The following is a 27,000-nucleotide window of genomic DNA, read 5'->3' as shown; positions in this document are numbered from 1 at the left end:
CTCCAGTTCACTCTCCGGCCCGGCCGTGGCAGACATCCAGTCATCCACACCTCGACTCACCCAGCGCTTTCCCCTGTGTCGCTGCCATTTCATCTTATTACGTACCGAATCCCGCGATACCGACGTTTCCGCGCGCCGTCTCGAGTCCAGACACCTTATTAACCCGTGGATCGCGCAAACAAGGCCCCAAGCCCGGACGACTCCGCCCCCGCTCCGTGTGACAATCCCCGATCCGCCCGGAAGGATTCTTGTCTCCCTCAGTTTTGCCTCCCGTAGCCATCGGTCTCTCTCCGACCAACGCAGTTGACCTCACTTAATCTCGTCCCTATATCCTTATTATTACATTCGGTCATGAGCACAATGACAGAAGCCGTTGTACCTCCTGGCCCGGCTTCCGCAGCCAAGAAGAAGTTTGCTACGCCCCCGGTAAAGATTGCGTGTCTCGCCTGGTAAGCCTTTCTCATCTACTACTCATCGAGAGGGAGTATTGGTCAAAGTAGCGGTCGTGTCTTGACCGACGACTTTGACCAAGACGCACACATCTCGGATCTGTTACTCACAAATACATAGTCGAGCTTCCCGTACACGATGCGATGGAGCAAGCCCATGTGCTAGTGTAAGTCTCTATCTCCGGCTCGACCCATTGCTCCAGTCATGCAGGAGAAAGAGCGACTGACATGATGTAGTGTAAAAGTAGGGGGCGCGATTGCGTCTTCAAGCCCAGCAGAAGAGGCGGCGCCCGCGTGAGGCGAAAGCCGCGGCCGGCTGAAGAGCTGGCTCAGCAGGTTCAGGCGTTCAATGGCGAGATGCCTCCAGACGAGGTCACTCATCAAGATCGTGAGTCTTTGCGCTTGGGATCCTCGTCCGAGCAGCTCTTGACCGATGCTACAGCCATCTCTGTTCAAAACTACATCGACCCTGGCGCGGGCTTGAAGCAGTTGCAGGACTTCTTCCAAGACAGCGACTTCATCTTCGATACTCTCTTCATGTCGGGCGTTCCTGGCAGTACCAGCGGCGAGAGCGCATCCGAACACTCATTTACCTTTCCAACGCCTCAAATCCCAGTCGCCAGAACGTACAAGAGTGACCAAGCCATGTAAGAAGAGCAGAGATCCCTTTCCTGCATCTCCAAGAGAATGCCAGAATTGACGACCAAACAGCCTCGATGCGTACTACATCTTTATCCACCCCTTCTTCCCTATTCTTCCTGCTCCTTCAGGCCTGCCTATGGATCAAGCTGTTCCACACTTTCAAAATGACACGGAAGGCTTCGCAGACGAATATCAGCCATCAACGCCGATCAGTCTGGCCATCTCTGCAATCCTCGCCTTGATCCCGTATCACAACGATACCAACCATCTCAACAAGGAGTCAGTAATCTTCCGTCGGAGGTATGCGCAATACCTAGCACAATGCGCCATCGAAAGCATCGAGATTGAGTCAGAAATCCCGGATTCGTCCATTGAGCCGCCCAAGGCGCTCAACGAATCTCCAGACGACTTCCCCAGGCAGCAATTCCACCCAGGCGTGCCTATCGAGCTGGAGAGTGTAATCGCTTTGGATATCCTTAGTGTGTATGAGTATGCGCAACGGGGCAATCTGAAGAAGATGCAGGCGCGAGCAGGCCAAGCCCTGGTTGCTGCCATGTCTTTGTCCATCCACACTTGCGCCAAAGAGGATGCATTCTCAGAAGCGAGGCGGAGGGTTTGGTGGATGACGGTGCGTTCCTCTTGCTCTGCTGCACAACACAGCTTGCTGACGATGATTACAGTACATCTGCGTTTGTCAGGGATCGATTGTCAGCAACTCGGTAAGTCCTCGTAGTCACGCAATAGGAGCAAATATTCACTTGCCATCTAGGAACCAACATTCTCAGTGTTCACCCCCAGCTACACTGCCAAATACCCCGTGATACAGTCGGATCCCGAGGTATGTATCATGACGAATTAGCTACGATGGATGCTGACCATTTTCTAGGCTTTTGCCGTCTACATCCAGGCACAGCAAGCGATCCTGTCAGCAACCCAATTTGTCATCGAGCTAAACAAGACTGTAAAGTCCGGTGGTGACATGGCACGAATCTATGCGCGCATGAAGGAAATGGAGGCATACCTCGAACCCCTCAACACCATGGCCGACTCTTGGATCCTTCAGTCAACCACAACGACGCCACTGGATCCTACGGAGGAGGTCTTGTCCCGCTCCCTCCGCTGCATGGCTCGAATCAAACTTAACAGGTAAGAATCTACATCTCCTTCCAGATCAGGTGCAATTGCTGACGACCAACAGCGCACGAATCAAACTCCACCGATACTGCGCTTTCTTTGACATGCCCGTCTTTTCCGGCAAGTACTGCGATCTCAAGTCCAAAGCCGACAACGATGCCAACATGGAGCCACGGAGCTGGCCATCATGCTCTTGCAGCTCCATGATGAGCTTGCCATCACCACCAGTGGCCATATCAAACGGATCGACTACGCCACCGGGGAAGAAGTCTCCTCACTCGGAACATTCGCCCAGCAGCCAATCGCCAGCGACGTTTCCCTTCAGCAGTCACCAGTCGGCCAAAATCTGTCTCAAAGCAGCCATCAACATCTCACAATCCTTTGATGACCTGCCATATCCCAATCCCTTTGGTCAGCTATGCCCCGCTCCTTGCTATCTCGCCCCCACATCAACAATCGTATGTCCGAGGACGATGCCCTCGTTTGCTTGCTGTGCTATGCAATGCGCGTACGCGTTGCTTATGGTCAATCACAAGACCAAGGCCATGTACCCGGAGAACGCACTAGCCACTCCGATGGTGGAAAGCCTCTTGATGCGACTGCAGACGGGGTTGGCCTCTATCTCGGCGACACTGGAAAATTATGCCACGGCGTTTGAAGCACTTGGTGGGATGCGCGGTAAGGAAACCCCTCAAAATTTTCAGACTTGGCTTGCCCCTTGTCATTTGGCCCATTGCTTTTTTCGTTGTTGCTAACGTCATGCCGCAGACCAAATTCGGAGTGTCATCGAACCCACCATGATGTTTGACGGACCGGTCCAGTAATGGCCCGATCGGCATCCCGCCTCCAGTTTATCCCCAGTCTATCTGCAGACTGCCTAGTGCCTCGCATCTCGCCGGGCGCCCGCATTGTTCTGTTTCTAACGGCATCTGACGACATCCCGATATGGGATCTGAACACGGCCTCTGGGTGGAGTCTCGGGAACGTCTGGGAAAAAGGGGGGAGGGGGGGTTTTGCGGGGTTTGCTCACTTATCAGCAAAGACCGGAGATCGAGAGAGCACCGACATGCAACAAGCCGCAATCTGTGCACCCATCTGAGGGGTATCGAACGACTGAAACGAAGTGATGCATTTGCTCCAAGGGCGTTGAGGAAACATTTAAGATTTTGTCATTTGCCATGATGGGACGACAAAAAGTTGAAACGGCAGCTTTCAACAGAGAATTCGGAGTTGGACCAGGAACCGGAACGAACTATTAGACTACTACCCCTCTCAAAACATATCTTTACCACCTTCAAGATGCCTGTGTCCGGATCTCTTAGCAACGTGGACTGGTGAGAAGCCCGTTCGGCCTTTGCCTTGATACACACTGCTACTTGAAGCTAACAACATTGGCCAACTAGGGAACCAAGCTTCTCCACGCTTGCAGTTCACGGCGGCCAAGAGCCCGACCCAGTCAACGGCTCCCGAGCTGTGCCTCTGTACCAGACAGCCGCCTACAATTTCACAGATGCCGCAGGTCAGTAGCTTCATCCTAGGACCGATCACACAATACATGTATGCATCTACTGACGTCGGAGTACAGACGGCGCCAGCAAGTTCGCATGGAGCAAAGATGGCTACGTCTACACGCGTATGGGCAATCCGACCAACAGTGTCTTCGAGACGCGCATGGCGATGCTCGAGGGCGGCGTTGGTGCGGTAGCCGCGGCGTCAGGCCACGCTGCGCAGTTCATGGCCCTGACCAACTGCTGCGAGCCGGGCCAGAACTTTGTCAGCACCAGCTGGCTGTACGGCGGCACGTACAACCAGTTTCGTGTGTACATGAAGAAGTTCAAAATCGACGTCAAGTGGGTCGTCGGCAATGAGCCCGCCGACATTGACGCCGCCATTGACGAGAACACACGATGCGTCTACATTGAGACGATCAGCAACCCGAAGCACAGCGTCCCGGATATCAAGGCCATTGCGGACGTGGCGCATAAGCACGGCATCCCCCTCATTGTTGACAACACCTTTGGCATGGGCGGGTACCTCTGCCAGCCCATCAAGCAGGGCGCCGACATTGTCACACACTCTGCCACAAAGTGGATCGGCGGCCACGGCACATCCATGGGCGGTATCGTCATCGACGGCGGCCACTTTGACTGGAGCGCGTCGGGCAAGTTCCCCGGGTTCACGGAGCCGGCGGACGGATACCACGGGCTCAAGTTCTGGGAGACGTACGGGTACAAGGCGCTCTCGGCAAAGCTGCGGATGGACAGCATGCGTGATCTTGGACCGTGCCTGAGTCCCTTCAACGCATGGCTCCTGCTCCAGGGCCTGGAGACACTTGCTCTGAGAGGAGAGAGGCACGCCGAGAACACGCAGAAGCTTGCCGAGTGGCTCGAGGCACACCCTAGCGTCAACTGGGTGCTATACCCTGGCCTCAAGTCACACCCCGACTACGAATACACCAAGAGGGTGTTTACCAATGGTGCGGGTGGCGTCTTGACCTTTGGCGTTGTAAGTTGACCACAAAGCACAGTCCCAGCTAAACTGCAGTCGCTAATCATCCCGAATCCAGGCCGGAAACATCGAACAAGTCCGCTCCGTCGTCGACAACCTCAAGCTCTGCTCGCACCTGGCCAACGTGGGCGACGCAAAGACGCTCATCATCCACCCCTGGGTGACGACGCACCAGCAGCTGCCCGACGAAGAGAAGATCAAAGGCGGCGTCACCCCGGACCTCATCCGCGTGTCGGTCGGTATTGAAGGGTTCGAAGATATCAAGAAGGATTTTGAGCAGGCGTTTGACAAGGCCGGGTTGCCGGCGGCGACCAAGGCGGGCGGGGATCCGTTCTCCAAGGCGCTGAACCTCGTTTCGGGCGGGTTCATGGGGAAGGCGTCGACAGGCGCGCCTAGGCCTGGTACCGATGGGACTATCTCTGTTGAGGCTTGAGGTGTTTCTCAATGAGCGTGGCTTTGGGAGGTTACTTTGAATTTGTGTCAAGGCGTGCGGGTAGATGGGTTCCGTATATAGGGACTATGGTAGATACCTAGACGCTATGGCTGCTCAGGACAGCAATGTGACGATAATCTTGACTACTTGAGTAAGCACGTCGAGTTTCTCCAGGGCCTTTCTTTGTAGTCTAATTGAGGGTGAACGATTCTATCAGCTAACGTAAACGTGTCGGATCTCAAGAGGCCAGACGTTGGGACCCCGGAAATGGGACCGATGCAACCCTCACGACGGGAGCTCTAGCTATGATCCCACCAGCCAGCTTACCGAATCGAGTTGGCTGCCTGTCTATAGGCACAACCTGACTTCACGTACAGGTCACACTTCATGCATATTTACAATGAATGTTGCCGGCGGGTGTGAGACTGCGGTATCATAACATTCGCAAACCCCTTGCACGGCTTTCTTGGGGTGGTACCTGAGAAGTACATAAGCAGCCGCTCGTGTGGTAGGAGGCACCGGCATGGACACTCGCGCTTGCCAAATGATCTTGAGCTGCGATACCCCTCTGTCCCGCCCCTGCCGTGCCCCGCGCCGATTTGTCTTCCGTCACCTTTGTCCGATTACATCATCAGTCGCAACCTCAACACCGTCACGCCACTCGACGACATCTCATCTATACACATTCAACTATCAAAGAGCATCAATTTTTGAGCTCTTGAGGGCATGACCACCTTCTGCAGAAGACAAGACCATAGCAACAGGTCTCAACATTTCGTCAACTACCTTTCAATCAACTACAATCAACATACCGCGCCTACCAACCTTGAACCCCGGAAGCCGACCATGGGCTTCATTCCGCCACACGTGCTCAAAGCCAAGGCCGCGAGCCAGAACGTCTCTGCTGAAGAGCGGGAGGCGTCAAGAAGGACGATGGAGATTGATGCTGCTAGGCAGGCGCAGAGGGAGGGTGGAGAGAAGGGGAAGGCGAGTGGTGGTGGGAGTTCGACGGAGGGGAAGGACGAGCAAAAGAAGGGTGGGGATGGGGAGAAGAAGTAATGCTGTAGGATGGGAGATGCCATGCTTCAGATTGGGATGATGCGCGCGGCTGGACGAGATGTTTATGATAACGACACGCCGGAACAAAAATGAACACCAAACTGGACCCTGAAGAAGGAAACAAGACAGGGAGCGGACGAAAAAATGTACGTTCAAAGTCTTTCATGCTTGGCGGAAACACTGGCGAACAACAGCAGCCCTGAAACCTAAGCAACTGAATCAAATCGCATTCCTTGTTCTTCTGGACCCTTGACTTAGGAACCTGCCATCACGGGCTGATGGGTTGACAGGTGCAATGGCGATCTCGGAATGAGAGGCAACGCGCATGTCACCGGTAATCTTTCGTCCCAATTTCCCCAGAAGACAATCCAGGAACCAGCTGCCACCCAACCTGACTGACTGGCCAGTAACCATCAAAGTAAGACAGATCCACTCGTGCGTCCCAGTCCCAACCAACCGCAGTCGACCCAGATTTTCCCATCTGACCAACACGACAAGAATCAGTCGATGCGAAAACAAGAGCGGCGGACCCTTGCAGTGCGGGAGTTCTCGGTCCCGCCGGGGCAGCCTGCCAGCCTCAAAATTCCCAAGACCTGAAGAATCACACGGTCGCACCGGCGTCGTGCGGCGGATCGCCCTACACATCCACCCCGCTAAATTCACCCGCGGTGGATCCCGCCCGCCAGCCTGGCTCTACGGCGCTCTGCTCAGCTCTGCCCAGCTCCCCTGGTCGGCACCCGTCAGGGTAGACCAGAAAGTGGTGCGACTTTGGCACGAACCAGAACATCAGACCACCATCGGCCGGTTGGCCCTCTGCCCGACGATAGGGACTGGACCACGCATCTTTGCAAGTCAATGAGGGATCAGGTCATTGAATTCTTCTCGGCGCATGATGACGCAGGGACAATGGTTAGGGTCTTGAGAAGCAATGTCGTTCCCGTTAATGGCCGGTTAGATGGGACCCTTTTTCGTCTCATTCAAATATCGCGGGGTCCCCTGTTTCTGACGCATTTGGGAGGGTTGAAATGGGCTATTGAGAAGAACCATTCACGATCCAAGCATTACCAAATCGACAAGACGACCTGCACCAGGCTAAAGATCTGTATATTTCCACCGAAAGGGGTTTCTAGCGATACTTCCGAGGGAGTCGACTAGCATTGGGGAATCTTCAAACACCAAGACCAAGAACACCACAAGTCTCTTCCCTTCAATAGCGAAGAAACCGCCAAGATGGGTCTCATGAGGCACATGAACCACATCGACCGCGAGGAACTCTACACAGACCTCGAGGCCCGCATCCGCTACCTCCACAGCTTTCTCGACTTTAGCAGCAGTACGCCTTTCTCCTCCCGATCAACTTGACCTTCCTGAGACGCACGTACTGACCAACCCCACTTACAGAAGACATCGAGGCCCTCATCCACGGCGCGAAATACGTCAAGGCCCTCATCCCCGCCGTCGTCAACATCGTCTACCACAAGCTGCTGCAGTACGACATCACCGCCCGCGCCTTCACCACCCGCTCCACCTCCTTCGAGGGCCCCATGGACGAGGTCCCCGACGACAACTCGCCGCAGATTCTCCACCGCAAGATGTTTCTCAGGGCGTATCTGGCGAAGCTGTGCTCTGATCCGAGCAAGATGGAGTTTTGGGAGTATCTCGACAAGGTTGGGTATGTTGTTTCAGTCTCTCTTTCATCCCCCAAGACTGGATGAACTCGTCGAAACGTCAAGAGGATACAATGAAGAGGAACGACCAATAACTAACGACACAACAGAATGATGCACGTAGGCCTAGGCCGCAAACACCCCCTCAACGTGGAATACATCCACCTCGGCGCCTGCCTCTCCTTCATCCAAGACATCATGACCGAAGCCATGCTCTCCCACCCGCGCATGGTAATGCAAAAGAAGATCGCCCTCGTAAAAGCCCTGGGAAAAGTCATCTGGATCCAGAACGACCTCATGGCGAAGTGGCACTGCAAAGACGGCGCAGAGTTCCAGCGCGAGGGCGACGAGGATGGAGAGGGGATCGAGATTGAGGAGGAGGGCTACCTTCACGGAAAGAAGATTCTGGAGAGCGAGAGTGATGAGGAAACTGCTGTTAATGGGGTTCCTGGAGGCAATGGGAACGGACCAAAGTCGCCTAGTAGGTTACCTACGAGGAGGCCGAATAGTCCTGGTAGTGGAGGGGTCTGTCCGTTTACCGGGATCTCGGCGGGGGTGGAGGGGATGAAGGTCTCTGAGGGCAAGACGGAGAAGGAGGAGGGACCGCAAAGGGTCGAGGCTTCTGTTTGAAGCCATCGCGGGAGGTGTTTTGCGAGAATTCTTTGGCATTGCTTGGGCGCATGGTTGGATGGCGTACGGGGTATATAGCACTATGTCTCGGCTCACTATTGACGACTTTTACGGTTCGATTTCTGGGAGCTTGGTGTGGCTTCACTCTTCTGGCGGTGGGGCGAGAGCACTGGGAGATTATGCATGTAAGTGAGGGAATTGTCTCACTAGTCTATCTACACTTGTTCCAATTTTGCATCATCATACAAAGCCTCCCGGGTTCTGCAAGGTAAAACCCTCGCCAAACAGATCCTCGATCCAGATAAACCCTCTGGTCTCTGGTACCTTATCCTCCCTCCAAAGGATGCAGTTCAAAGCCCATGCCGGGACCTAGGTCTTAGCCTCTTTCAAACGTTCCTACCACCAAAGGCCGAGCTTCTCCGTCCAAGCATGCCTCTGTCCTAGATGAGCAAACTTCGGTGACACATGTCTTCTTTGTAATCTCAATCCCATGTCTCCAACAGCTTGTGCCGAATATGACGTGGCACTTGTCAACGACTCGAGACGCAAGGTCATAGATCGATTTGCCTGGCTCCTGATAGAGCGAACAATTTTCTTTCATCTGTTCTTCCACGTTAGCCACTCTGTTGCGCTAATGATCATGCTGCTCGATATCTTACATCTCTCAGTGCCGATGCAAGTCAACATCTTCGATGCTCCCGCTTGATGTCTTGATTGCCCCTGCCATGAACGTATTCATTTGCGTAATAACCGGCGTTCCGGTTCTGTGAGGAAGATGGCTGGGCTCCTCCAAAAGAGGTGTGTGCATTGTTCACGCTTGCGGATGGCATCCCACTCAGAGTACTCTGATAGTCAAGAGGGGCAGGTCTCAGAGGTAAGCTAGTATGGTGTGCACCTCCTTGGTTGTGATTCGCTATTCTCTGCATCGGCGATCCCTCCTGATGCTGATTCAGTTTTCGACGCTTGATGGCAGCTTGGAGACGAACCACTTCAAGGCGTCTCTCCGCGAGTTTATGCTCCTGATCAGAGAGTCTTCGGCGGAGCTCCTCAACTTCAACAAGCACATCCTCTCTCTTCTCTGCCTCGGACTCTAGACGTTGAATCTCAGACTTTTGAGACTGGATGACCTGTTGCAAGATAGCGTTCTCGGCCTTCACTTCGGTCGCCGTCATGCCCATGAGAGGGCCTCGATGATCTTCGATCTCCGAGGCAGGGCCTTCGTTGTGCTTGGTATTTTCCATCGTGTGTCTCCCCTCAAGTTGCTCTTTCATGTCGGCGATGGTTTGCTCTCTGGTTTCGACCTCGTGACGCATATCCGACTTCACCTGCTTCAACTGGGTCTTCTTGATTTCCAAGGTGCGTTTGACCAACTCCATTTCTTCCCGCAATTCAGAAATTTTGATGTCTGCTTCTTTAGCCTTAGACTCTGCGTTCTCAAATTTAGACTCGGCTTCCTTCATCGTAGTATCGGCCGCCACCTTGCCACTCTTGTACTTCGCCTTCTTCCGCTCCAGAGTTTCGATCGATTTTCGAAGTGCCTTGACGACCGGCAAGTTCTCGGGGTCGTCTTCATCATCGTCGGACCTCTTCCTCTTGGCAGATGTTCTCTTCAACTTGGACAGATGCTCTTGGAGATTCACGATATCCTTGGCGTACGACTGTTGGATGATTGAAAGCCGAGTGTAGTCCCAGTTTCTGGTAGGCTGATGGGCGTAGTACGGGCCCTGGCATTCCGTTGGACAACAGTGCTGGTAAGAGCGGCCGTCACTGGTGACAGTGTACCATGCTAGGTCTCTGTTCGCGACGACTTTGGCCGCTGCAGCATTCTTGTGGAGGTCGCATGATCGGGAAATGACCCATCCGTCTCTCTTGCCACCGGCCTCTTGTCGAGCAATAACGCAGATAGATACGACGTCGACGATAGAGAAGCCTGAGCGATTGGTGTCGATGACAAAGCGCCAATGAGGTTGGACCGTTCGGAAGGTGGTGCCATCGCCGCTATATAGCGCGAGGATGGAGTTCAGTTCCAAGAGACTTCGGGCTGGGAACTCGTACTCGGCGGCGAGCTCAAGGACCACTGGCTCCCACTTCTTCCAGCACTCTTCAGTGACGTGGATTCGCATCGTGTTCATGCAGTGTCGTCGAGTGATTGCCAGCTGAATACGTCGGGGATGGAGGTTCGTATCGCGAGGCGAGGCCGGGGCCAAGGAGGCGGGAAAGCTTGGTGACGACAACGAAAGAAGAGACAGAGGGACCGAATCGTGCTCGCACTTATACAACGTACAAATATGCAGCAGACGTCGATGCAATTGAGAGGTAGGTAATGGGGGAAAGTGAAGTAAGAATCGATAGTGGTATTAAAAATTCCGAATGCCCTTATAATATGGCGAAGTGAGGAAGCTTTGAGATAGAAGGTGTAAAAGAGAAATAGGAAGAGAGGCTCCTATGGGGAATTCGGAAACACTACTCTAATAGTGTTATGAAAAAGCGAGTGGGAAGGAGCGATGGCTGCTCTATGAGCGGGTGGGGAAAAAAAAAGGTGAATACCATCGTTGACGAGGCAGGAGCGGCACCGACCTCACGTGAGGTCTTCCATCTAAGGCACCTGCCCATTTGAACCCACTTGTTATTTTAATGTGGCATTTGAATCATACCTGAGAGATACATATGAATGTGGTTGAAAAAGAGAAGCTCTCACTCTTTCACTCCTCATAGATCCCTCATCATGTCTGAAGCTTTGATGATACGTCTGCCATCACTGGCGATCTTGGCACACTCTTATACTCTATGTTTCCAGCTAGCCTCAGGACTAGGCAGATAAAGGCCAGGAGGCATGGAAACCGCAGGCTCCTTCGAAGAACCCAGGGACTCGGCCTCACTTTCCATCGAAGTTCATCGCTTCGAGCTTGCGCTCCATGTCGCTTGCTTTCTCACTCGCCTGTCGGGAGATCTCCCGCTGGTAAGTCAAAGCACCCACTTTTGGGCACCCCCCCCTTTTGGGCACCCTAACAAAACATGGCATCCAAACATTAACACCAACCACAATCAATTAATTAACTACCTTCTACTACTATAATAATATAATCAAAATTCTCCCTAGGTAATTCGACCCCTGCGAGTCGATTAGGACTAATTAGATAGTCGCTAGAGTCCTCCTAAGCTTTCTATATGTTCTAAATATCCGTAAACTTAGTATTTAGGTCTAGATATATAATCTTCTTTTTCCTAGGCCTTATGCGCTTAATCCTAGCCTTAAGAACTCGAACTTAGTACCGAGATATAACTAATTAGTAAGCCTGCTCTTTAAAAGCTTTTTTTACTTTTTAAAATAGTAGTCGTCGAGTGCTATTATCTAGACTAAGCTCTATAAATAGCTTTAAGTAATCGCAGAGCTCGCTAGCCTTCCTAGGAGTTAACTAGTTAATAATAGAGGTCGCTAATACCTAGTTAAGTAGTCTATTAATATTACTAGTCGTCTGCCTAGCTTCTGTGCCCTTTTTAAATAGTATGACTTATATAAGTAGGACTATTGGGTTAAGAAGTAGCTTAGCTATATTAAGTAGCTATAGTTTAGTTACTTTTTACTTATTTTATATATTTAATAACGTTAGACTAGCTAAATAAGTAAGCTAGTAGTAGCTTAAGAAGTACCGCTTTTTAATAATAGTAGAATTATCTACTACATCCTCCTTACTAAGCTCCTTTTTATATATAGACTTAATAGGCCTAAAGATAGCTATATCTAATAGCTAGAGGATATGGGAAGCGTATAGTAATAAGAATAATAAGTAGACGTTGTTTTTATAGCACTCCTATATAAATTCTATCGTCGTATAACTCCTATACCTATTTAGTACTAATAATCGAGGCTAGTTTAGCTTACTAAGCCCCCTAATAGGGGGGGTCTTAGTTTATAATAAGAACACTTCCTTTAGCTAATAAAGAGCAGTCTCGTCGGTCGTCTAGCTATTATTTATTACTATAAACTTTTAACTATTATAAGCGGTAAGTTAAAGAGGGAACTACTATTATTAAACTGACTTTCCCTTATAAATAACTAGTAGTTTAATAGCTCTATTATTAGTAGAGATATACTTAATAATCGTTACCTAGGTACGCGAACTAAGCTCTTTTTTTCGTACTACTATGGCCTCTACTATACCTAAGACTAGCCTATTAGCTCCCTTACCCTCTATTATACTAGTCTTATTTATATTATACTTATTAGCCTATTTAATACCGCTAATCTCTAGTATATTAAGTAATTTAAACTATTATTTAATTATATTAATAATAGCTCTATTAACACGGCGCGAATCGATTAAACGACTTCTCTAAACCCTTATTAATAAATTCCTTTTAATAAAAGCGTTAATCTATCTCTTACTAAGTAGTTTATTATCCCCCTAGGACTTTAGAACTCGCTTAGCGAGTTCCCTAACTTATTTATAAGTTAGTATAATACTTAAGTAATACTATATACGAATCTACTAAGCTAGCTAGTTTTCTTATTATAAAAGAAGCCTCTAAAGCTCTGCGAATACCCTCGCTCTCGTCTAGTAGCCTCTTTTTCGACCTTAAAGTATTATCCTAAGAACCCCGAACTTAATCGAGGCCCTTTTAATAAAGAGACCGTTTTTAATAATATTAAGTACCTATTAGAGCTTATTTTCGGTATACGATACTATTACCTATTAATTAGTAAGTGTGCTAAAAAGGAATATATTTAGACGATTTTTATAATTATTATGTTAAATTAAAATAATAGGTAGGGTTTTAATATGGTGGCTGGGAGGGATTTTTGGGGGTGCCCAAAAGGGGGGGGTGCCCAAAAGTGGGTGCTTTGACTTACTGCAGTTCGCGCATTGGGTACGAGATAGATTTATTATAACTATATCCGCTATTTGAAACGCTGTCTTGCTACCCCAAGAATGCCTACTTCAACTGCCATGACTCTTTGCTGCTGTGCTACTTACGACAAGACTGTCCAGTCATTATCGGGATTCGGTAGGCGGATATGTCGAGTAATTACTAGAGGAGTTTTTTTCCGAATCCCCCGTGGGAGCCTCTGCCTAATTCTTCTTTACACCTCCCATCTCAAAGCTTCCTCACTTTGCTATATTATAAAGGAATTCAGAATTTATAGCGCTACTACCGGTTCTGGTTTCACTTCCCCCCCATCCCCGACGTATTCAGCTAGTAGTGTTGTGAGAAAGCGAGTGGGAAGGAGCGATGGCTGCTCTATGCGCGGGTGAAGTAAAAAGGTGAATACTATTGTTGACGAGGAAGAAGCGGCACCGACCTCACGTGAGGTCTGAAGCATCTGGACATGGAAAATTCGACGTGACTTCCACAGGCAAGTATCCAGGAAGTCATTTAGCCAGAAACGAGGCCCAAATCAGTTTCGTAGGATCCACGTTTACCGAGTTGAATGTTGCACAGGAAATTACCAGCTCCTTCGCCCAGATATTCATGACTTTTACGGTTCGACTTCTGGTAGCTTGATGTGACTTCACTCTTCTGGGCATAGAACGGGAGTACTGAAGGAGTCTGCATGTAAGTGAAGGGGCTATTGCCCAGGTTTGTCTACTGTTGCTCCAAGTCTGAATTATCCTACAGTGTTGCAATGAAGAAGAGTCTCGGTCCACCCAAATCAGGACTCCAGGAAATATCCTGATGCGTGATCCTCTTCCGCAAGCTCAAACCCCCGTGTCCATATACAAGACCAAAATCCAAGCAAGTCCAAACACCCTCACAGCTGGAAATCTGGTCCCTCCGTTCGGCGACGCTTCTTGCCTTGATAGACCGACACGCGCCCCAGCATGCCCTCCATCGCGCCCCTCATCTCCTCCAACTGCTTTTCCATGTTTGCCGTGTACGCTTCTTTCGCTTCTGCGGCCTTCATTCTATCGGCGCATTTCTTCGCCAGCGCCTTCACCTCGGCCTTTTCGGCGGCCGTCTCCGCCATCTGGATGCTCGCCTTGGTCTTCTCGGTCTCCAACTCAAACTTCATTGCCTCCGTGTCCAGGTTCATAAGGTCGACGTCTTGAGGCTCGCGTTTGATCTCCGGTTGGCGATGAGAGGACATGGACCCCTGAGTCCGCTGAAGATCTGCCATTTCATCCTGGATGCGGCCGATGAACTCATCCTTTTGCTTCAACTCTTCCTTGAACTGCCGGATCTCCGTGGTATGGGCGTCAATTCTTTCAGCTAAGTCCTTTTGGGCTTTGACGAGGATGATCTTTACACGTATGTATTCGTGGCTGGGTGTCCACTTCATGGTTGGTTTATTGTCGCTCGGTTCGGCCGTGCTCTCCTCAAGATTGGCAGTCTGGGTTCGAAGCTGTGCAAAGGAGTGAGCACGGCTTGCTGCAGCCTCGTCACTGACAGATTGCAACACTTTCTTGGTGTCCTTGAGTTCCTCTTTGGCCTGAGTCAAGGCCTTCCTTGCCACAGCCAAGCTCTCCTCTCGAGTACGCATCTCCCTCTCCGACTTGGTGACTTCTTCGCCGACTTGCTGTTTCTCAGAGCTCAAGCGCGTGACCTTGGTCTGGAGATTCAACGCCGTTCTTCCCATCTCAGCATTCTGTTCCTTTAGCGTGGCATTGCTCTCATGCAAGTCCTTCATCTCAGACTGTAGGGTTTCCTTCGTTCGAACCAGCTCGTCGTTCTGCTCCTTGAGCGTTGCATTTGCGTGCTGCAAGTTCGTGATGTCAGACTGGAGGGCATCCTTCGTGCGACGGTTTGCATCGACCGCAAGAGCCAGTTCGTTCTTCACAGTCACAAGCGTTTTGTTCTCTGCTTCGACTGCTTCCAAAGCTTGGCGCAGAGATTCGACCTGTTTAGCAGACTCCGCTAGCTCCATCTTCCTCTTCTTTGCACTGTCCTTGGATTTTTTGGCGGCTTGCTTATTGGCGATGAGGTCTGTCTCCAGTTGCTGAACCTTCATCTGGAGATCGGATAAGCTGCCATCCGAATCCTTGCCTTCCAATGTTTCGGTGAGCTCCTGCTTCTCCATCTGTAATATCTGAAAGGAGGCATAGCTTGCCAAGACTTCCTGTTCGTACGCCTTCTGAATCACTCGAAGCCGAGTTGTCTCCCAGTTGGCACGCGTTTTGGCAACGAGCTGCTCTGGGCCACTGCATTCCTTGTCGCAACAGTGCCTGTAAGTCTCGCCACCACTCTTGACCGTGATCCATCTCAGATGTGGAGCTCCGACGTACTCGTCGCCCTCTGGATCGGGATGGACGTCGCATGCGCGGGTAATGACAGCGCCATTGTTATTTTCGTCCTGTTTGTGCCGGGCGATGATAGTGATCGCAATGATGTTGACAATGGCCTTGTCGTCGCGGGTGACATCGATGATGAACCTCCAATGGGTCGTAGAGGTGCGATAAGTGCTTCCCTTTCCTCTGTACATTGACAAGAAGAGTTCGAGTTCTGAACGCGTCTTGGCCGGGAATCCGTACTCTCGGGCAAGGTGGCGGATGACGTCCGCCCAGCGTCGCCAGCAGCCTTTGTTAACGGTGATTTGCATGGCCGCGATGTCGTTCGGTCTGAATCAGCAATTGGAAAAATGTCGAGCAGAAATCGTTGATGAGAGGGGAGGCAAGGAGGTGATGATGTGAGGAGGAAGATGGATTAGCGAAGCAAGGTCGAGGGTATGCGACGGAGACGAGGGATGCTTGCTATTGTTTCCCTGTCATTATTGGTGATGGAAAGGAGAGAAGTATGGTCGGAAATGGGGTTGTCGCGTGTCCTCTTCCAGGATTAGAAGAAGAGAAAATCTGCGAAGAGGTTTGGGGGAAGAGAAATGAGGCGGTCGAATTGTCGCGGAACCGAGGTGAAGTAAAAAGTGGGAAAGGGGAGTGGTCTCCGTGAGAGTGGCAGGAGCGACTTCACCTTGGGACGTCCGGTTAGGACCTGCCCGAATACTGACCTTCGGTGATACCCTGCACCTTCCTCTACTTCCACTACCTTCAATTAGAGTACGTACTTTGACTTCCTGAGGCCACCGTGGATATGTTTTGAAGGCTCACGTATCTCGATTGCCTCAAAATGATCCGCCGGCGCCGAGCATCTACATCGCGAAAGACATGATCTCAATGCCTGTCCTACGGGACCCGACGGTCGACAAGAACAGCGACTGCCAACCAGGTGGCGAATCCCGCAATCCTCACTCTTCTGGGCTTGCTTCCGTCCATGAAGATACTGTAGTCAAGTATCCAGCAGCTTATACTGTCAGAAGTAAGGTCTACCTCAGGTTCGCAAGATCCATGCTTACCCTGTTGGGTGTTCGTCAAGAACGATCACCAACTCCTTCGGCCAGATATCCAAGCTGGCCCCAGCCGATGACCCTACCGACGTGAGCTGCCCATGCTTCCAGCCCTTGAGGAATACCGGCGTCGTCAGTACCATTGATCAGTAGCGACATCGATCGCCTTGTATGCTCTAGTGACGATGGGACGGCATAGTAAAGAGGGATACAACACTGACTGGCAACAAATTAAATCTGGCGTGTATTCGAGGTCTCTGCTCTACGAGATGTATCTCTACCATGCCCCATCTAGAGCGCCAACCCATGCAATCATTTCTAAGTACTGTACAGTTTACATTACACATTCGGTGCAAGGAGATCATATTTAACGCAACGTTCGACCTAGGGGTCGTTAGCAAGGGTACACCATCAACACAAATGGGTTCACTACTCACATCTTCGATGCTCGCCTGCAAGAACCGTCGGGTCTCCAGGCCAGCCCACACGACCAACATGCTGAAATCACCATGCTTCGCCATCTCAGCACCGCTCTGCGCGCTCAGCTGCCGGAGAATTGGCAGTGAGCTGCTAAGAAGGTCCATATCCGGGTTCAGACTGCGCCCGATACCCTCGAGCAGCAGGATACTGATGACGACGTTGACGAAATCACCCTCGAGACGGACGTGGTGCCCGCGGACCATACCCAAAACCTCCTGCAGGATGTCACCAATCTTGATGTTACCCAGCGCGAGGGTGCGGCTCTTGACGCCGAGAACGAGATGCTGCATTTTGAGCGCAAACACCTCCTTGTCGAGCACGGCGTCAGGCTGGCGACATCGCTCACACATGAGATTACCGGCCTTGTACCCATCAAACTCTGCTACAGCCCTGAAGAGGTCGAGAAAATTTGTGCGGTTCGTCTCGTTGAGCTCCGTCACCAGACCCGTGTCGATGAAGATGAGTTGTGGGCGGAAGCCCTCATTGTCAATCTTGCGCAGCTCGGCCGCCCAGGCAGCAGGGTCTTTTCTGTGGCGGTAAGGTCGCAGGCGGGCGAGCACCTGTTCTGTGACGTCGTCTTGGTCTTCAGGGTGTTCCTTGGCGTGATTCCTGCGGAACTTGAGATCCGGCTCATGAGACTGGTAGAAGCGGACCATGATGTTGCCTGGGTGCAGATCGGCGTGGACAAAGTTGTCAATCAGCAGCATGCGCAGGAAGGCGTCGAGGCCCTCCGAAGCAATATCGTGCTGGAAGACACCGCCGCCGTTCTCCATGAAGTCAGCTAGGGGTATGCCCTGTGCAAACTCTTCGACTAAGACGTTGCGGGTGGTGAACTCTGTGTATGGGTAAGGGAACCATGCCGTCGTACGGTCCTTGAAGTTCTTGCGGAACTTGGCGAGATTGGCGGCCTCAATGCGGAGGTCGAGCTGAAGCTTCATCATTTCGCCAAACTGCGCGACCTCGTCGGGGAGGGAGAGCCATTCGATCGTGGGTATAACGTTGAGGGCGGAGGCAAAGAAGTGCATGATGCGTAGATCTCGGCGGACAGTCCTCTCGACGCGAGGATGCAGGACCTTGACAGCGACGTAGGTGGAGGGAACCCTCTTGGGCGTGCTCTTGAGGGCAGCATCGACGTTCTTTGCGACCTTGTGACGGAGCGGCCTGGGTTCTTCTGGAAGGTCTGCGTCGCCGGGGGCCGCGAGACTGGCCTTGAGCTTGGCCCGGTAGACCTGGGCGATGGCGCCTACGCCGAGGGGCTTCTCGTCGAATTCCTCGAAAATGTCGTTAAAGTCGCGTCCGTCAAAGGCGGCGGAGACGATGCGCTTGGTGTCGTGCATGGAGTGCGCCGGGGCGTTGGAGTGGAGTTTGGACATGATTTCGCACATTTCGTTTGGGAAGATGTCGGAGCGAGAGGCGGCCCATTGGCCGAGCTGCGCGGTGTTAGTGATGTTGCTACATCTGCGAATCAGGGTGATCATCGAACAGTACCTTAATGAAAGCCGGGCCAGCCCATTCCATGGACTGGACCAAGAAGCCGTACCACCATAGCGTCCCGCTCCTCTCGTTGTCGCGATCTTTCTGCCGCCTGCCGAGCCATAGAGCAGGAACAGCGACGATGACGGGAACAAAGATGACGAGCAGATGGAGGAACCGCACGCCGGTGCATAGGGGTTCCCAGATATACACGTCCACAGCAATCTTCAACGTATGCCACGCCCTCGAGATCCCGCTATCGTCGTCGGCGACCTTCTTCTTGATCTCAGCTCGGCTGACCTCGAGCATGCGCTTCTCGCCCGTCTGGTCGGTGCCTCCATTATCCTTCTCCGAGAGCTCAAAGAAGGCCGCCGTGCCGAGGGCACCGGCACCTGCTCCGCCGGCTCTGAGGGTATATCTCGTGTATTTACTGCTACTGCCGCTGCCGCCGGCTCGCCATGGTATCCGTCTCGGTTGGTGGGAGCTCCGGAAGGTGCTCCTGAATGTGGAGTAGAATTGTGTGGTGGTGCCGTTCGGCGCTGGAGCTCGGAAGGCCGGACGTGGACAAAACCGGCCCAGGATGAAGGCCAGTCTCATCTCGAGGGAGGATCGGGGGTTGATGATCGGAGGACGGGTGTCATGTTCTCATGAAGGTACGTTGTGAAGGTGAATTCGTTCAGTGGGGGGGGAGGAGGGACGGCGCGAAAGAGAGGTGAAGTCGCGCGGCGCCCAGGATCGCGGGATCGGGGACCACGGGGCGACGGACGAATGCGAATGGAATAGGGCGTTTTTGGTGCCATTGGGTGGTGACGTAGGGATTTTTGGTGGCACTGGTGGGTATCTTCCTTTAGCTGCGGCGGGGAATCTTCGGGGGATCATGTGCCACTCGGTTCAATGACACTCGCATTTTTAGCACTCTACACATGCACTGACAGATACCTAAGTGAGTGTACTGTACGTATTGCGTGCAGCAATTGGTTAGGCGTCGCGGGTTGAAGTCGGAAAGCTGTCGCGGGTCTGTCCGATGGCGACAGCGCTGTTCTGCAGGGGATGCTTTTTTTCTCTCTTCTCAGCGGGCAAGGCACAGACAGTGAGCCACTGCGGTCCCGTCGATTACGGATGCTAAGAACCCACCGTGGAACCTCGCCGTTTATCCACGCCCTTTTTTTTTCTCTTATCGTCGATTCCGTCACCAAAACCGTAAATCTTTTTCTTTTTCCCTTTTCAAGCTTCATTCGCGATACCTTCAACCAACTTCACCACTTCACCCGCGTACTCGTCGCGTTCAACCTGCCTTCTTGTACAATACCCTACCTTCTCTTACCACTTATCTATTTTACCTAATCTCTTCGACTGTACAATCATGGGTTGGTTCTGGGCCGATGCTCCTGCGACAACCGTCCACGCGACGTTCGCCTCGTCGCATCCTCATGGCGCTATTCCGTCCGGCTCTCCTCCTGTACGTTCAACCACCAAGCCAACCAACAACTGGCATCATCTAACATCTTTCAGCCCAACTGCCCGATGCACCAAAAGTCCGCCGATGCGTTAACAACCGCGAAGCCCGCCGCTCCCGCTCCTCCCTCCGCCTGCCCAGTTCCTCATGACCAGCGCCACGCAGCAGCAGCTCCTCCTCCCCCCTCAGCGTGCCCCGTCCCCCACGATCAACGGCACGCCGCCGCAGCACCGCCAGCATCATGCCCGGTACCCCACGACGCACCAAAGCCCGCCGAGTCCAAGGGCTTCCTCCAGCAAATCAACCCCCTAAACTACATGTTCAAGGAAATCTCCCAGGCACCCGCCGAGAACCAGGCCGTCGCGCTGCCCACGGAGAGAGAGCCCTCGACGATACCCAGGGGCTCCGGCGACGGCAACTGGGAGTATCCCTCTCCTCAGCAGATGTACAACGCCCTCCTGCGCAAGGGGTACACCGACACCGACATCACGGCCGTCGAATCCATGGTCTCAGTGCACAACTTCTTGAACGAGGGCGCTTGGGCTGAGATTGTCAGCTGGGAGGAGCGCTTCGGCAAGGGTCTGTACCGGGGCTGGCAGGCGTGCAAGCGCGGCGAGGAGAACTCGGAGGATATGGTTGAGAGGCTGAAGGACGGCAGCGAGACGCCCCCGACGCTCATCCGGTTCCAGGGGCGTCCAAAGGATATGACGCCCAAGGCTGTCATGTGGCAGGTTGCCGGCTGGCTCTACCCATCAAAGTTTGAGTGCGTACTCCCTCACCTTTCAACCCCTTATCCAACAGAATGCTAATATGCTCGCGCAGAACCGAGCCTCCCTTTGACCGACACGACTGGTTCGTCTCCCGCAAGGTCGGCGGCGTCGAAAAAGAAATCCGATACGTCATCGACTACTACTCTGGCGAGCCCGAACCCACCGGCGAACCCGTCTTCTACCTCGACGTCCGGCCCGCCGTCACGCCCCTCGGTGCTGCAGAGCGGCTTATTAGATGGGGAGGCGACGTGTGGTGGCGTGCTTCTGGCGCCGAGGTGCGCGAGCAGGAGCAGCTTGCGAAGCAGGCAGCGCAGAAGTAAGCGCAGAAATAAAGCAATAAGGGGGCGACGAATAACAACGAAGCGAAGGCGAACGAAATAAAGTACCGAGATGAGAGTAGGCAGGTTTACCTGCTTGCGGCGTGTACAACTTGGGAGGCCCGACTATGGTGTTTTTTGACGGGGTTTCACTCGACGGCGGCGTTTTGACACGATACAAAGGTTCGATTATCTGGGACATCAAAAGAAGAAGAGCATCCTGTTTCTTCTTTTCCTCTACTCCCCCACTCCTCATGTTTTTAATACTATGCCTTTAATGGCCTGTATAGTACGCTCAGAAAGCGGCATGTATTAAACTTCTTTTATTCAATGTCGAGACGAAACGAAACGAATGGAATAAAAAAAATGTTTCCAATTCACTTTACTTCTCGTCAAACTCGTTGCCTCCATTCTTCCTTGTGCTACTGCTCAACAAGCGGCAGCTACGACTTGTCACCATATGACGGAGATTAGGTCGTCTTGGCAGCAAGAGCAGTAACCTGATCCAACAAAGCCTTACTCTCCTTGGGCGCATTCTTCAGCACCTTATCCCGCAAGTGATCAACCTGCTGGCCCGCAGCCGCAGGCGGGTTCCCCTGCGCCGTCTGGATCCTCGAAACCTGCATCGAAAGGAAGAACTTGGGCACCTTGATCCCCAGGCTCCCGCCCACGGACCTGATCCCGGCCTCGGTGGCGACGTACGCGTCGAGCTCGTTCTGGAACTTGGCGAGGTCGTTGGAGGCGAGGGGTTCGGTGGTGGCGAACTTGTCGAGGGCGAAGGCGAGGGGCGTCTGGGAGGAGTCGGCGAAGTTGATGGAGGAGAAGGTGACGCCGCCGGCGGAGACGTCGGGGACGTTGGAGAGGGTCTTTTTGGAGGCGTCGCAGGTGATCTTGGACTCGAGGGAGGCGGCGGCGTCGGAGACCTCTTGGGGGAGGACGGTGTTGCCTACGATGAAGCAGGCGTTTTGGCGGGGGGCGAGTTGGGGGGCTGTCGTGGCGTGTTAGTCTTTTTGATATTTCTTTGGTATACTCTGGTATATGTGAGATGACGGGAGGAGTTTACCTGCGAGAGCGGCACCGGCGCTGGCGGCGATGATGGCGAGAGAGAGCTGCATCGTGACGATTACGAAGTAGTCTGGTGAACAGAGAGGTGGTCTTGTGAAGTAATGCGAAGAGGAAACGAAACGAAGCGAATGCCTTTCCGGAAGGACTGTATGAAGGAGAAGAGAAAGAACGAATAGGGTACGATTAACTTGCTGCTATCGATCTAGAAACAAGACAACCGGAGGCGAGGAAGGACTGGACATGATCGCCTTTTAAGCATCACATCACATCACATCACATCACAAGGGGAAAGAAAGCAAGGGCAGACAGAGCAGGGGTGGGTGTTACGGCGGGTTGCTTGGCAAATCAGCATAGGGCCGGTATTAGGTTTCTGTGCCTGGGTGGGATGGATCGATCCCCAGTCCAAGTCTAAACATCGCCAAAACATGCTCTTGTCACATTTTGCGGGAATCTGGTGTGGTTTGCTTTGCTTGTTCCCCTGGTCGAAGGCTTTCTGGGAGATGAGTTCAAGAGTGATACCTTGGGTGATCTCAACTTACTCTGATGAAAGAACCATCTCATGATTTCCCATCATCCCAGGTCTTCCTGTCAGTCACCGTAAGAAATGGTAGTATCATGAGCCCTGTCAAGCATTGAGCCAAAATCTCGGATGATGGGTGCCGGGGATGAAGACGGAGGGGAAGAGGATTTAGGTTGGCATAGTCTCAAGGAGTCCGCGCGAAGCGTGTATTCCTTGCCGAGGGAGGCTGTACCTGGCGACTTGCGGTATGCCCGCGCCAGTTGAACCGTGACCATGGTAATATTTGCAGAGTCGGAGGGCAGACAAGACTGACAAGAGTCCAGAAAAGAGAAGGCTCTTTGCAACAATCCGAGTCTCGAAGGCTAGTCGGGTCGTCGCTCGATGCGGTAAGGCTGTCCCTGACGGCCTACTTTTGAGCCGCTTGTGTCTCGGGCTATTTTGTGGTTCCCTTGCCCCTACCCCTACCCCCATGTCTCCATATGAATAAGAGACCCGATGACCCAGTGTCACTCGTCTTTAGCGACAGACATGACAGGCCAACTCAGACCTTGAAATGGAAAGAGAGAGAGAGCATAAGAGGGAGTCGACTTGAGTTGGTGGGTGGGTTGATTGGATGCGAGACAATGGTGGGGTTCACCTCTTCTTTCTTTCTTTCTTCTTCCCCCTTCGCTTCAGATCCGAGGAGCACCCCTGGTCCTTGTCTCAACCACAACACCAGACGGGATGGTTTCAGGGTTCGTCGAGCCACACCAATAGCGAAACGGCCTGCGGGGATCGTAGGTGTTGCAGAGTTGAGGAGCGCGGCGCGGGTTGCGACGTCGTGGGAGAGCCTCCCTTTTTTGGTCTTGGAAGGCTGGGGTGCTTGGTAGAGAGTGTGGTGGGATTTGTTCGTATTCTTCTCCCCTTGAGTTGCTTGGGGAGGGAGATGCGGCTCCTGTGAGTCCTGTCATGGGGGCTTGGCTTCGGGACGTCGGCCGAGAAGTTGGATGCTATTGAGACGTGAGCGACATATTGGCTCGCTTCGAGTGATCATTTTCCGCAGCTTGCAAGGTTGGAGATGAGAAGAGATGTGGATCAATGGTCGGGGTAACAAATAGCCAGTGATCTCCGTTTCTAACATAATACTATCGCGATTGTCTCGCGGAAAGGCGCAGCAGCATCGGGAAATGAATCTGTTTCGTGATTGGTTTGAAGGGATTCGAAGCAAAGTCTACTTCGTAACCAACTGTTGAACATGTCTTGGGTGCAAGGCGGCTATTACTCCCCGGCCCATCATCCGAAGATCAACGAACCGTGCCATCGCCAAGTGGAGATCTTTCAATTGTCTAGACTCTACACAGCACATAATCTCATCTCAATTGAGTCACCAAAAGTTTGCAGCTTCTTTCTTGGGTTCTAGACCGAATGATCTCAAGTGAGTCACTAGGATATATTTTGTGTTGGTTGTAAAACCCCACAATCTTGCGTGCATTGCGCCACCGACCAATCCTCTACCCAGTCTCTCCGCGGCGCACAAAGATAACTAAGATGAACCAGGCTGATGTCATCAACGCTAAACCTCACACATAACCAACATGGCTTACAAACACATGAGACCCACCGCTCATAGCGAGATATAAAGCGACGATAGATGCGCACAATTGGGCCGTTAGTTTGATATACACATCCCGTGATAATTCATTAATGACTACATCTACAAGTCAAGCCACTTCCTCCTCACAAGTTGTCAAAATGGGTGTGACTGAATTCTCCTACTTCACCATCAAGCCTGGCAAGACGATCCCCGACGAGGAGGGTCTCTATGATCGCGTCTTGGACCTTGCCGTCAGCCAACCCGGCGCCGGAAGCTTATATTACGGCAGCTCGATCGAGAAGCCTGCACAGTCGTGGTGTTTCCTCGACTGGGACTCGGTGGAAGAGCACCTAGCCTACCGTGAAACCGAGTAAGTCAACCAACGCACTCCTGCCATGAGAAGAAGATTCTTCATTGTGTAAAAGCAACTTACTTGCTCACCCCCCTTCTTTCACAGTACCCACGCCCCCATTGGCAAAGCCCTCGGTCCCTACCTAGACTGGACCCAAGGCTACATAAAACACATCACACCCTCCGTCTGGCCCCCCACCATCCTCTCCACGGCCCCCGTCACCGAGGTCCTCACTCTCTTCTTCCCGTCCGATCTCGACTCAGCCGCCAAAGAGGCCCTTACGGCGCAGCTGGAGGAGTTCAAGACCAAGGCGCTCGATACGAGCCCCGATTTCCAGGGGATAAGTTACGGGTGGAGCGTTGAGAACGATGTGCCCGTTACGGATGAGGATGGGAAGACGGGGAACTTGCTCGCTGCGTTTATCGGGTGGCCGAGCGTGGATGCGCATATGAAGTTTCGCGAGACGGAGCCGTTCAAGGAAAATATTGGGCTTTTGAGGGGGATGGAGGGGATCGTTAAGTTGGCGTTGTTTCATGTTAGCTGTAAGACGAAGAACCCTCCTAAAAAGGGGTGAGGGAGTAATGTGAATGCGCGTAAAAGGGGGTTTGGTATGCTGAGAGAGTTATCTGTATGATGGCTACTATCTTATGGGTTACCATCCTATGTGGATCTAAGGTTACCTGGAAACAAAACAAGTCTGCATGCACATTTTCTTGGTCCAGACTTCTCACCCCGTGTTCCGTATCCAGAAGTGTAGGAATGTTGTCATGAGACACAGAACTCAGTCAAATGAGGCCATTAAGTCTCAAATCATAGATCCAGGCTCTTGGGAAACAGCTGGAGCTAGTCTGACAGTCTAGTGCTGCTGTGTAGTCGTAACGTACTAAAAAGTTGATTATAGCATTCTGCAACTCGGAGACAATGACAAAAGAGACATAGTAGTCAATGCAAGGTTTCGTGAAGCAAAAGTTTGTATTTGATATGCTCCTGGCAAGTGATTCTTGGCATCTAACAAGCCAAAGCTACGACATCATTTCCAAGGGACTTAATAACCATTCAGCTCTATCATATGTCCTAGCCTATAGCTTTGCGACTGTTTCTGATTCCTGGATAAGCATTAGCTCTGGCCTTTAAACCCCGTACATAGACAAGGACAAAAGCTTACCGATGAATGTTATTATCTGAAACCACTTAGTTGCACTTGTGGCGACGGCTGTAAGCACCACCGCTGATGCAAGTGTCGACATAGTATCCCGTGGGGCACTGGCAGGTGCCCGTGGAGGTAGGGCCGCCGGCATAAGTGCACGACAGCGCGCAGCGGGATCCTCCGTCGCCGTTGGTGCCAGCCTTGCCGCACGAGGCGTAGCCGGAACCACAGAGCTGGGAGGGGAAGACGGTGTTGGCGTCACCGGCGGGAATGGTGCCCGCCGCGGCGAGGGAGAGCATGGCGCTCATGGCGAGGGTGAAGGTGGTGGAGAACTGCATTTTGATGGGTGGAGTTTGGTGGGTTTTGATGTAGATTTGTAAAAGAAAGTGTCCAAGTTGAGTTTGTAGTGAGTGTTGTAGTGACTGTGTTGATGATGATGATGAGATTTGAGAACAGCAGACAATGGCTGTGGTCTTTATAGTCTGAAATACCGAACATCGCGAGGTATTCAAGCCGACGAGGTCAGGCAAGGTCTTCACAGCCCGGAGTCCCGGCATCGTCCCCAATCAATTTGATGATGCTAGGCTGTGCTGCGAGTCTACTGCCCGCAACATATTACGCTTAGCGTCGATTTCCATACTGTCAAAGTGCTGATCACAAGGAGCGGTATGAGAACAGACTACTTCGTAACTACGAAATATCAGCCCTGCCTTCGGTTTCTAGATGAGGTGGAGTTCGTACTGACGTTCGTACTGACGCTTAGCCCTACGGGGTACCCGTACTTCGTACAAAATGTCCCAATAGAATTGGACCATCTGCCCTCGGTCTCGGACAGAAAGGAAGAAAGGGACCCGTATCTCGGTTTTTAGAGTTGTGCACGTCCTACGCAGTATATTAACAACGCTGGCTTGACGCTTGTGTTTAGGTGTTGGTTTATGACTCGAGTTTTTACGGGGTTGTGAACTTTGTACACCGAGAAATGCGAAGATCGTCAACCCGATATCCACCCCCGGGCCCCTTTCTACAGCCGCGTATTCGACGGTTGAATTG

At 52.2% G+C, this 27,000-nt stretch overlaps 12 protein-coding genes across 12 annotated transcripts; 6 read left to right on the top strand and 6 right to left on the bottom strand.

Annotated features, from left to right (window-relative positions):
- Positions 1 to 360: 360 nt before the first annotated feature.
- Positions 361 to 3,049, top strand: CLUP02_16822 (uncharacterized protein; the record flags this gene model as incomplete). Its single annotated transcript, XM_049295740.1, has 9 exons — positions 361 to 437; positions 533 to 616; positions 698 to 1,096; positions 1,161 to 1,719; positions 1,772 to 1,810; positions 1,861 to 1,929; positions 1,978 to 2,237; positions 2,290 to 2,903; positions 2,994 to 3,049. 9 exons carry the CDS (start codon positions 361 to 363, stop codon positions 3,047 to 3,049), a joined length of 2,157 nt encoding a protein of 718 aa, XP_049152887.1.
- Positions 3,050 to 3,524: 475 nt separating this feature from the next.
- CLUP02_16821 (O-acetylhomoserine aminocarboxypropyltransferase/cysteine synthase) lies at positions 3,525 to 5,166 on the top strand (the record flags this gene model as incomplete). The annotated part of the gene is made up of 4 exons (XM_049295739.1): positions 3,525 to 3,559; positions 3,629 to 3,744; positions 3,811 to 4,730; positions 4,792 to 5,166. 4 exons carry the CDS (start codon positions 3,525 to 3,527, stop codon positions 5,164 to 5,166), a joined length of 1,446 nt encoding a protein of 481 aa, XP_049152886.1.
- Positions 5,167 to 6,012: 846 nt separating this feature from the next.
- CLUP02_16820 (uncharacterized protein) lies at positions 6,013 to 6,225 on the top strand (the record flags this gene model as incomplete). Its single annotated transcript, XM_049295738.1, has 1 exon — positions 6,013 to 6,225. The coding sequence occupies one exon, from the start codon at positions 6,013 to 6,015 to the stop codon at positions 6,223 to 6,225; it is 213 nt and encodes a 70-aa protein (XP_049152885.1).
- Positions 6,226 to 7,455: 1,230 nt separating this feature from the next.
- CLUP02_16819 (uncharacterized protein) lies at positions 7,456 to 8,522 on the top strand (the record flags this gene model as incomplete). The annotated part of the gene is made up of 3 exons (XM_049295737.1): positions 7,456 to 7,558; positions 7,627 to 7,897; positions 8,003 to 8,522. The coding sequence occupies 3 exons, from the start codon at positions 7,456 to 7,458 to the stop codon at positions 8,520 to 8,522; spliced, it is 894 nt and encodes a 297-aa protein (XP_049152884.1).
- A 735-nt stretch (positions 8,523 to 9,257) lies between these two features.
- On the bottom strand, positions 9,258 to 10,645 carry CLUP02_16818 (uncharacterized protein; the record flags this gene model as incomplete). The annotated part of the gene is made up of 2 exons (XM_049295736.1): positions 9,258 to 9,367; positions 9,418 to 10,645. The coding sequence occupies 2 exons, from the start codon at positions 10,643 to 10,645 to the stop codon at positions 9,258 to 9,260; spliced, it is 1,338 nt and encodes a 445-aa protein (XP_049152883.1).
- Positions 10,646 to 13,898: 3,253 nt separating this feature from the next.
- On the bottom strand, positions 13,899 to 16,059 carry CLUP02_16817 (uncharacterized protein; the record flags this gene model as incomplete). Its single annotated transcript, XM_049295735.1, has 3 exons — positions 13,899 to 14,108; positions 14,171 to 14,195; positions 14,279 to 16,059. 3 exons carry the CDS (start codon positions 16,057 to 16,059, stop codon positions 13,899 to 13,901), a joined length of 2,016 nt encoding a protein of 671 aa, XP_049152882.1.
- Positions 16,060 to 16,227: 168 nt separating this feature from the next.
- CLUP02_16816 (uncharacterized protein) lies at positions 16,228 to 16,940 on the bottom strand (the record flags this gene model as incomplete). The annotated part of the gene is made up of 4 exons (XM_049295734.1): positions 16,228 to 16,456; positions 16,519 to 16,602; positions 16,641 to 16,733; positions 16,807 to 16,940. 4 exons carry the CDS (start codon positions 16,938 to 16,940, stop codon positions 16,228 to 16,230), a joined length of 540 nt encoding a protein of 179 aa, XP_049152881.1.
- A 196-nt stretch (positions 16,941 to 17,136) lies between these two features.
- CLUP02_16815 (ABC1 family protein) lies at positions 17,137 to 19,347 on the bottom strand (the record flags this gene model as incomplete). Its single annotated transcript, XM_049295733.1, has 3 exons — positions 17,137 to 17,181; positions 17,235 to 18,707; positions 18,766 to 19,347. 3 exons carry the CDS (start codon positions 19,345 to 19,347, stop codon positions 17,137 to 17,139), a joined length of 2,100 nt encoding a protein of 699 aa, XP_049152880.1.
- Positions 19,348 to 20,113: 766 nt separating this feature from the next.
- CLUP02_16814 (cytochrome c/c1 heme lyase) lies at positions 20,114 to 21,296 on the top strand (the record flags this gene model as incomplete). The annotated part of the gene is made up of 3 exons (XM_049295732.1): positions 20,114 to 20,209; positions 20,263 to 20,969; positions 21,029 to 21,296. 3 exons carry the CDS (start codon positions 20,114 to 20,116, stop codon positions 21,294 to 21,296), a joined length of 1,071 nt encoding a protein of 356 aa, XP_049152879.1.
- A 467-nt stretch (positions 21,297 to 21,763) lies between these two features.
- On the bottom strand, positions 21,764 to 22,408 carry CLUP02_16813 (uncharacterized protein; the record flags this gene model as incomplete). The annotated part of the gene is made up of 2 exons (XM_049295731.1): positions 21,764 to 22,281; positions 22,357 to 22,408. The coding sequence occupies 2 exons, from the start codon at positions 22,406 to 22,408 to the stop codon at positions 21,764 to 21,766; spliced, it is 570 nt and encodes a 189-aa protein (XP_049152878.1).
- A 2,153-nt stretch (positions 22,409 to 24,561) lies between these two features.
- CLUP02_16812 (uncharacterized protein) lies at positions 24,562 to 25,377 on the top strand (the record flags this gene model as incomplete). The annotated part of the gene is made up of 2 exons (XM_049295730.1): positions 24,562 to 24,821; positions 24,909 to 25,377. The coding sequence occupies 2 exons, from the start codon at positions 24,562 to 24,564 to the stop codon at positions 25,375 to 25,377; spliced, it is 729 nt and encodes a 242-aa protein (XP_049152877.1).
- Positions 25,378 to 25,994: 617 nt separating this feature from the next.
- On the bottom strand, positions 25,995 to 26,288 carry CLUP02_16811 (uncharacterized protein; the record flags this gene model as incomplete). Its single annotated transcript, XM_049295729.1, has 1 exon — positions 25,995 to 26,288. One exon carries the CDS (start codon positions 26,286 to 26,288, stop codon positions 25,995 to 25,997), a length of 294 nt encoding a protein of 97 aa, XP_049152876.1.
- Between the last annotated feature and the right edge of the window lie 712 nt (positions 26,289 to 27,000).

This window comes from Colletotrichum lupini, chromosome 9 (assembly GCF_023278565.1).
Source record: "Colletotrichum lupini chromosome 9, complete sequence".
NCBI classification, from domain to species: Eukaryota; Fungi; Ascomycota; class Sordariomycetes; order Glomerellales; family Glomerellaceae; genus Colletotrichum; species Colletotrichum lupini.
This window is presented reverse-complemented; position numbering and strand designations above follow the sequence as displayed.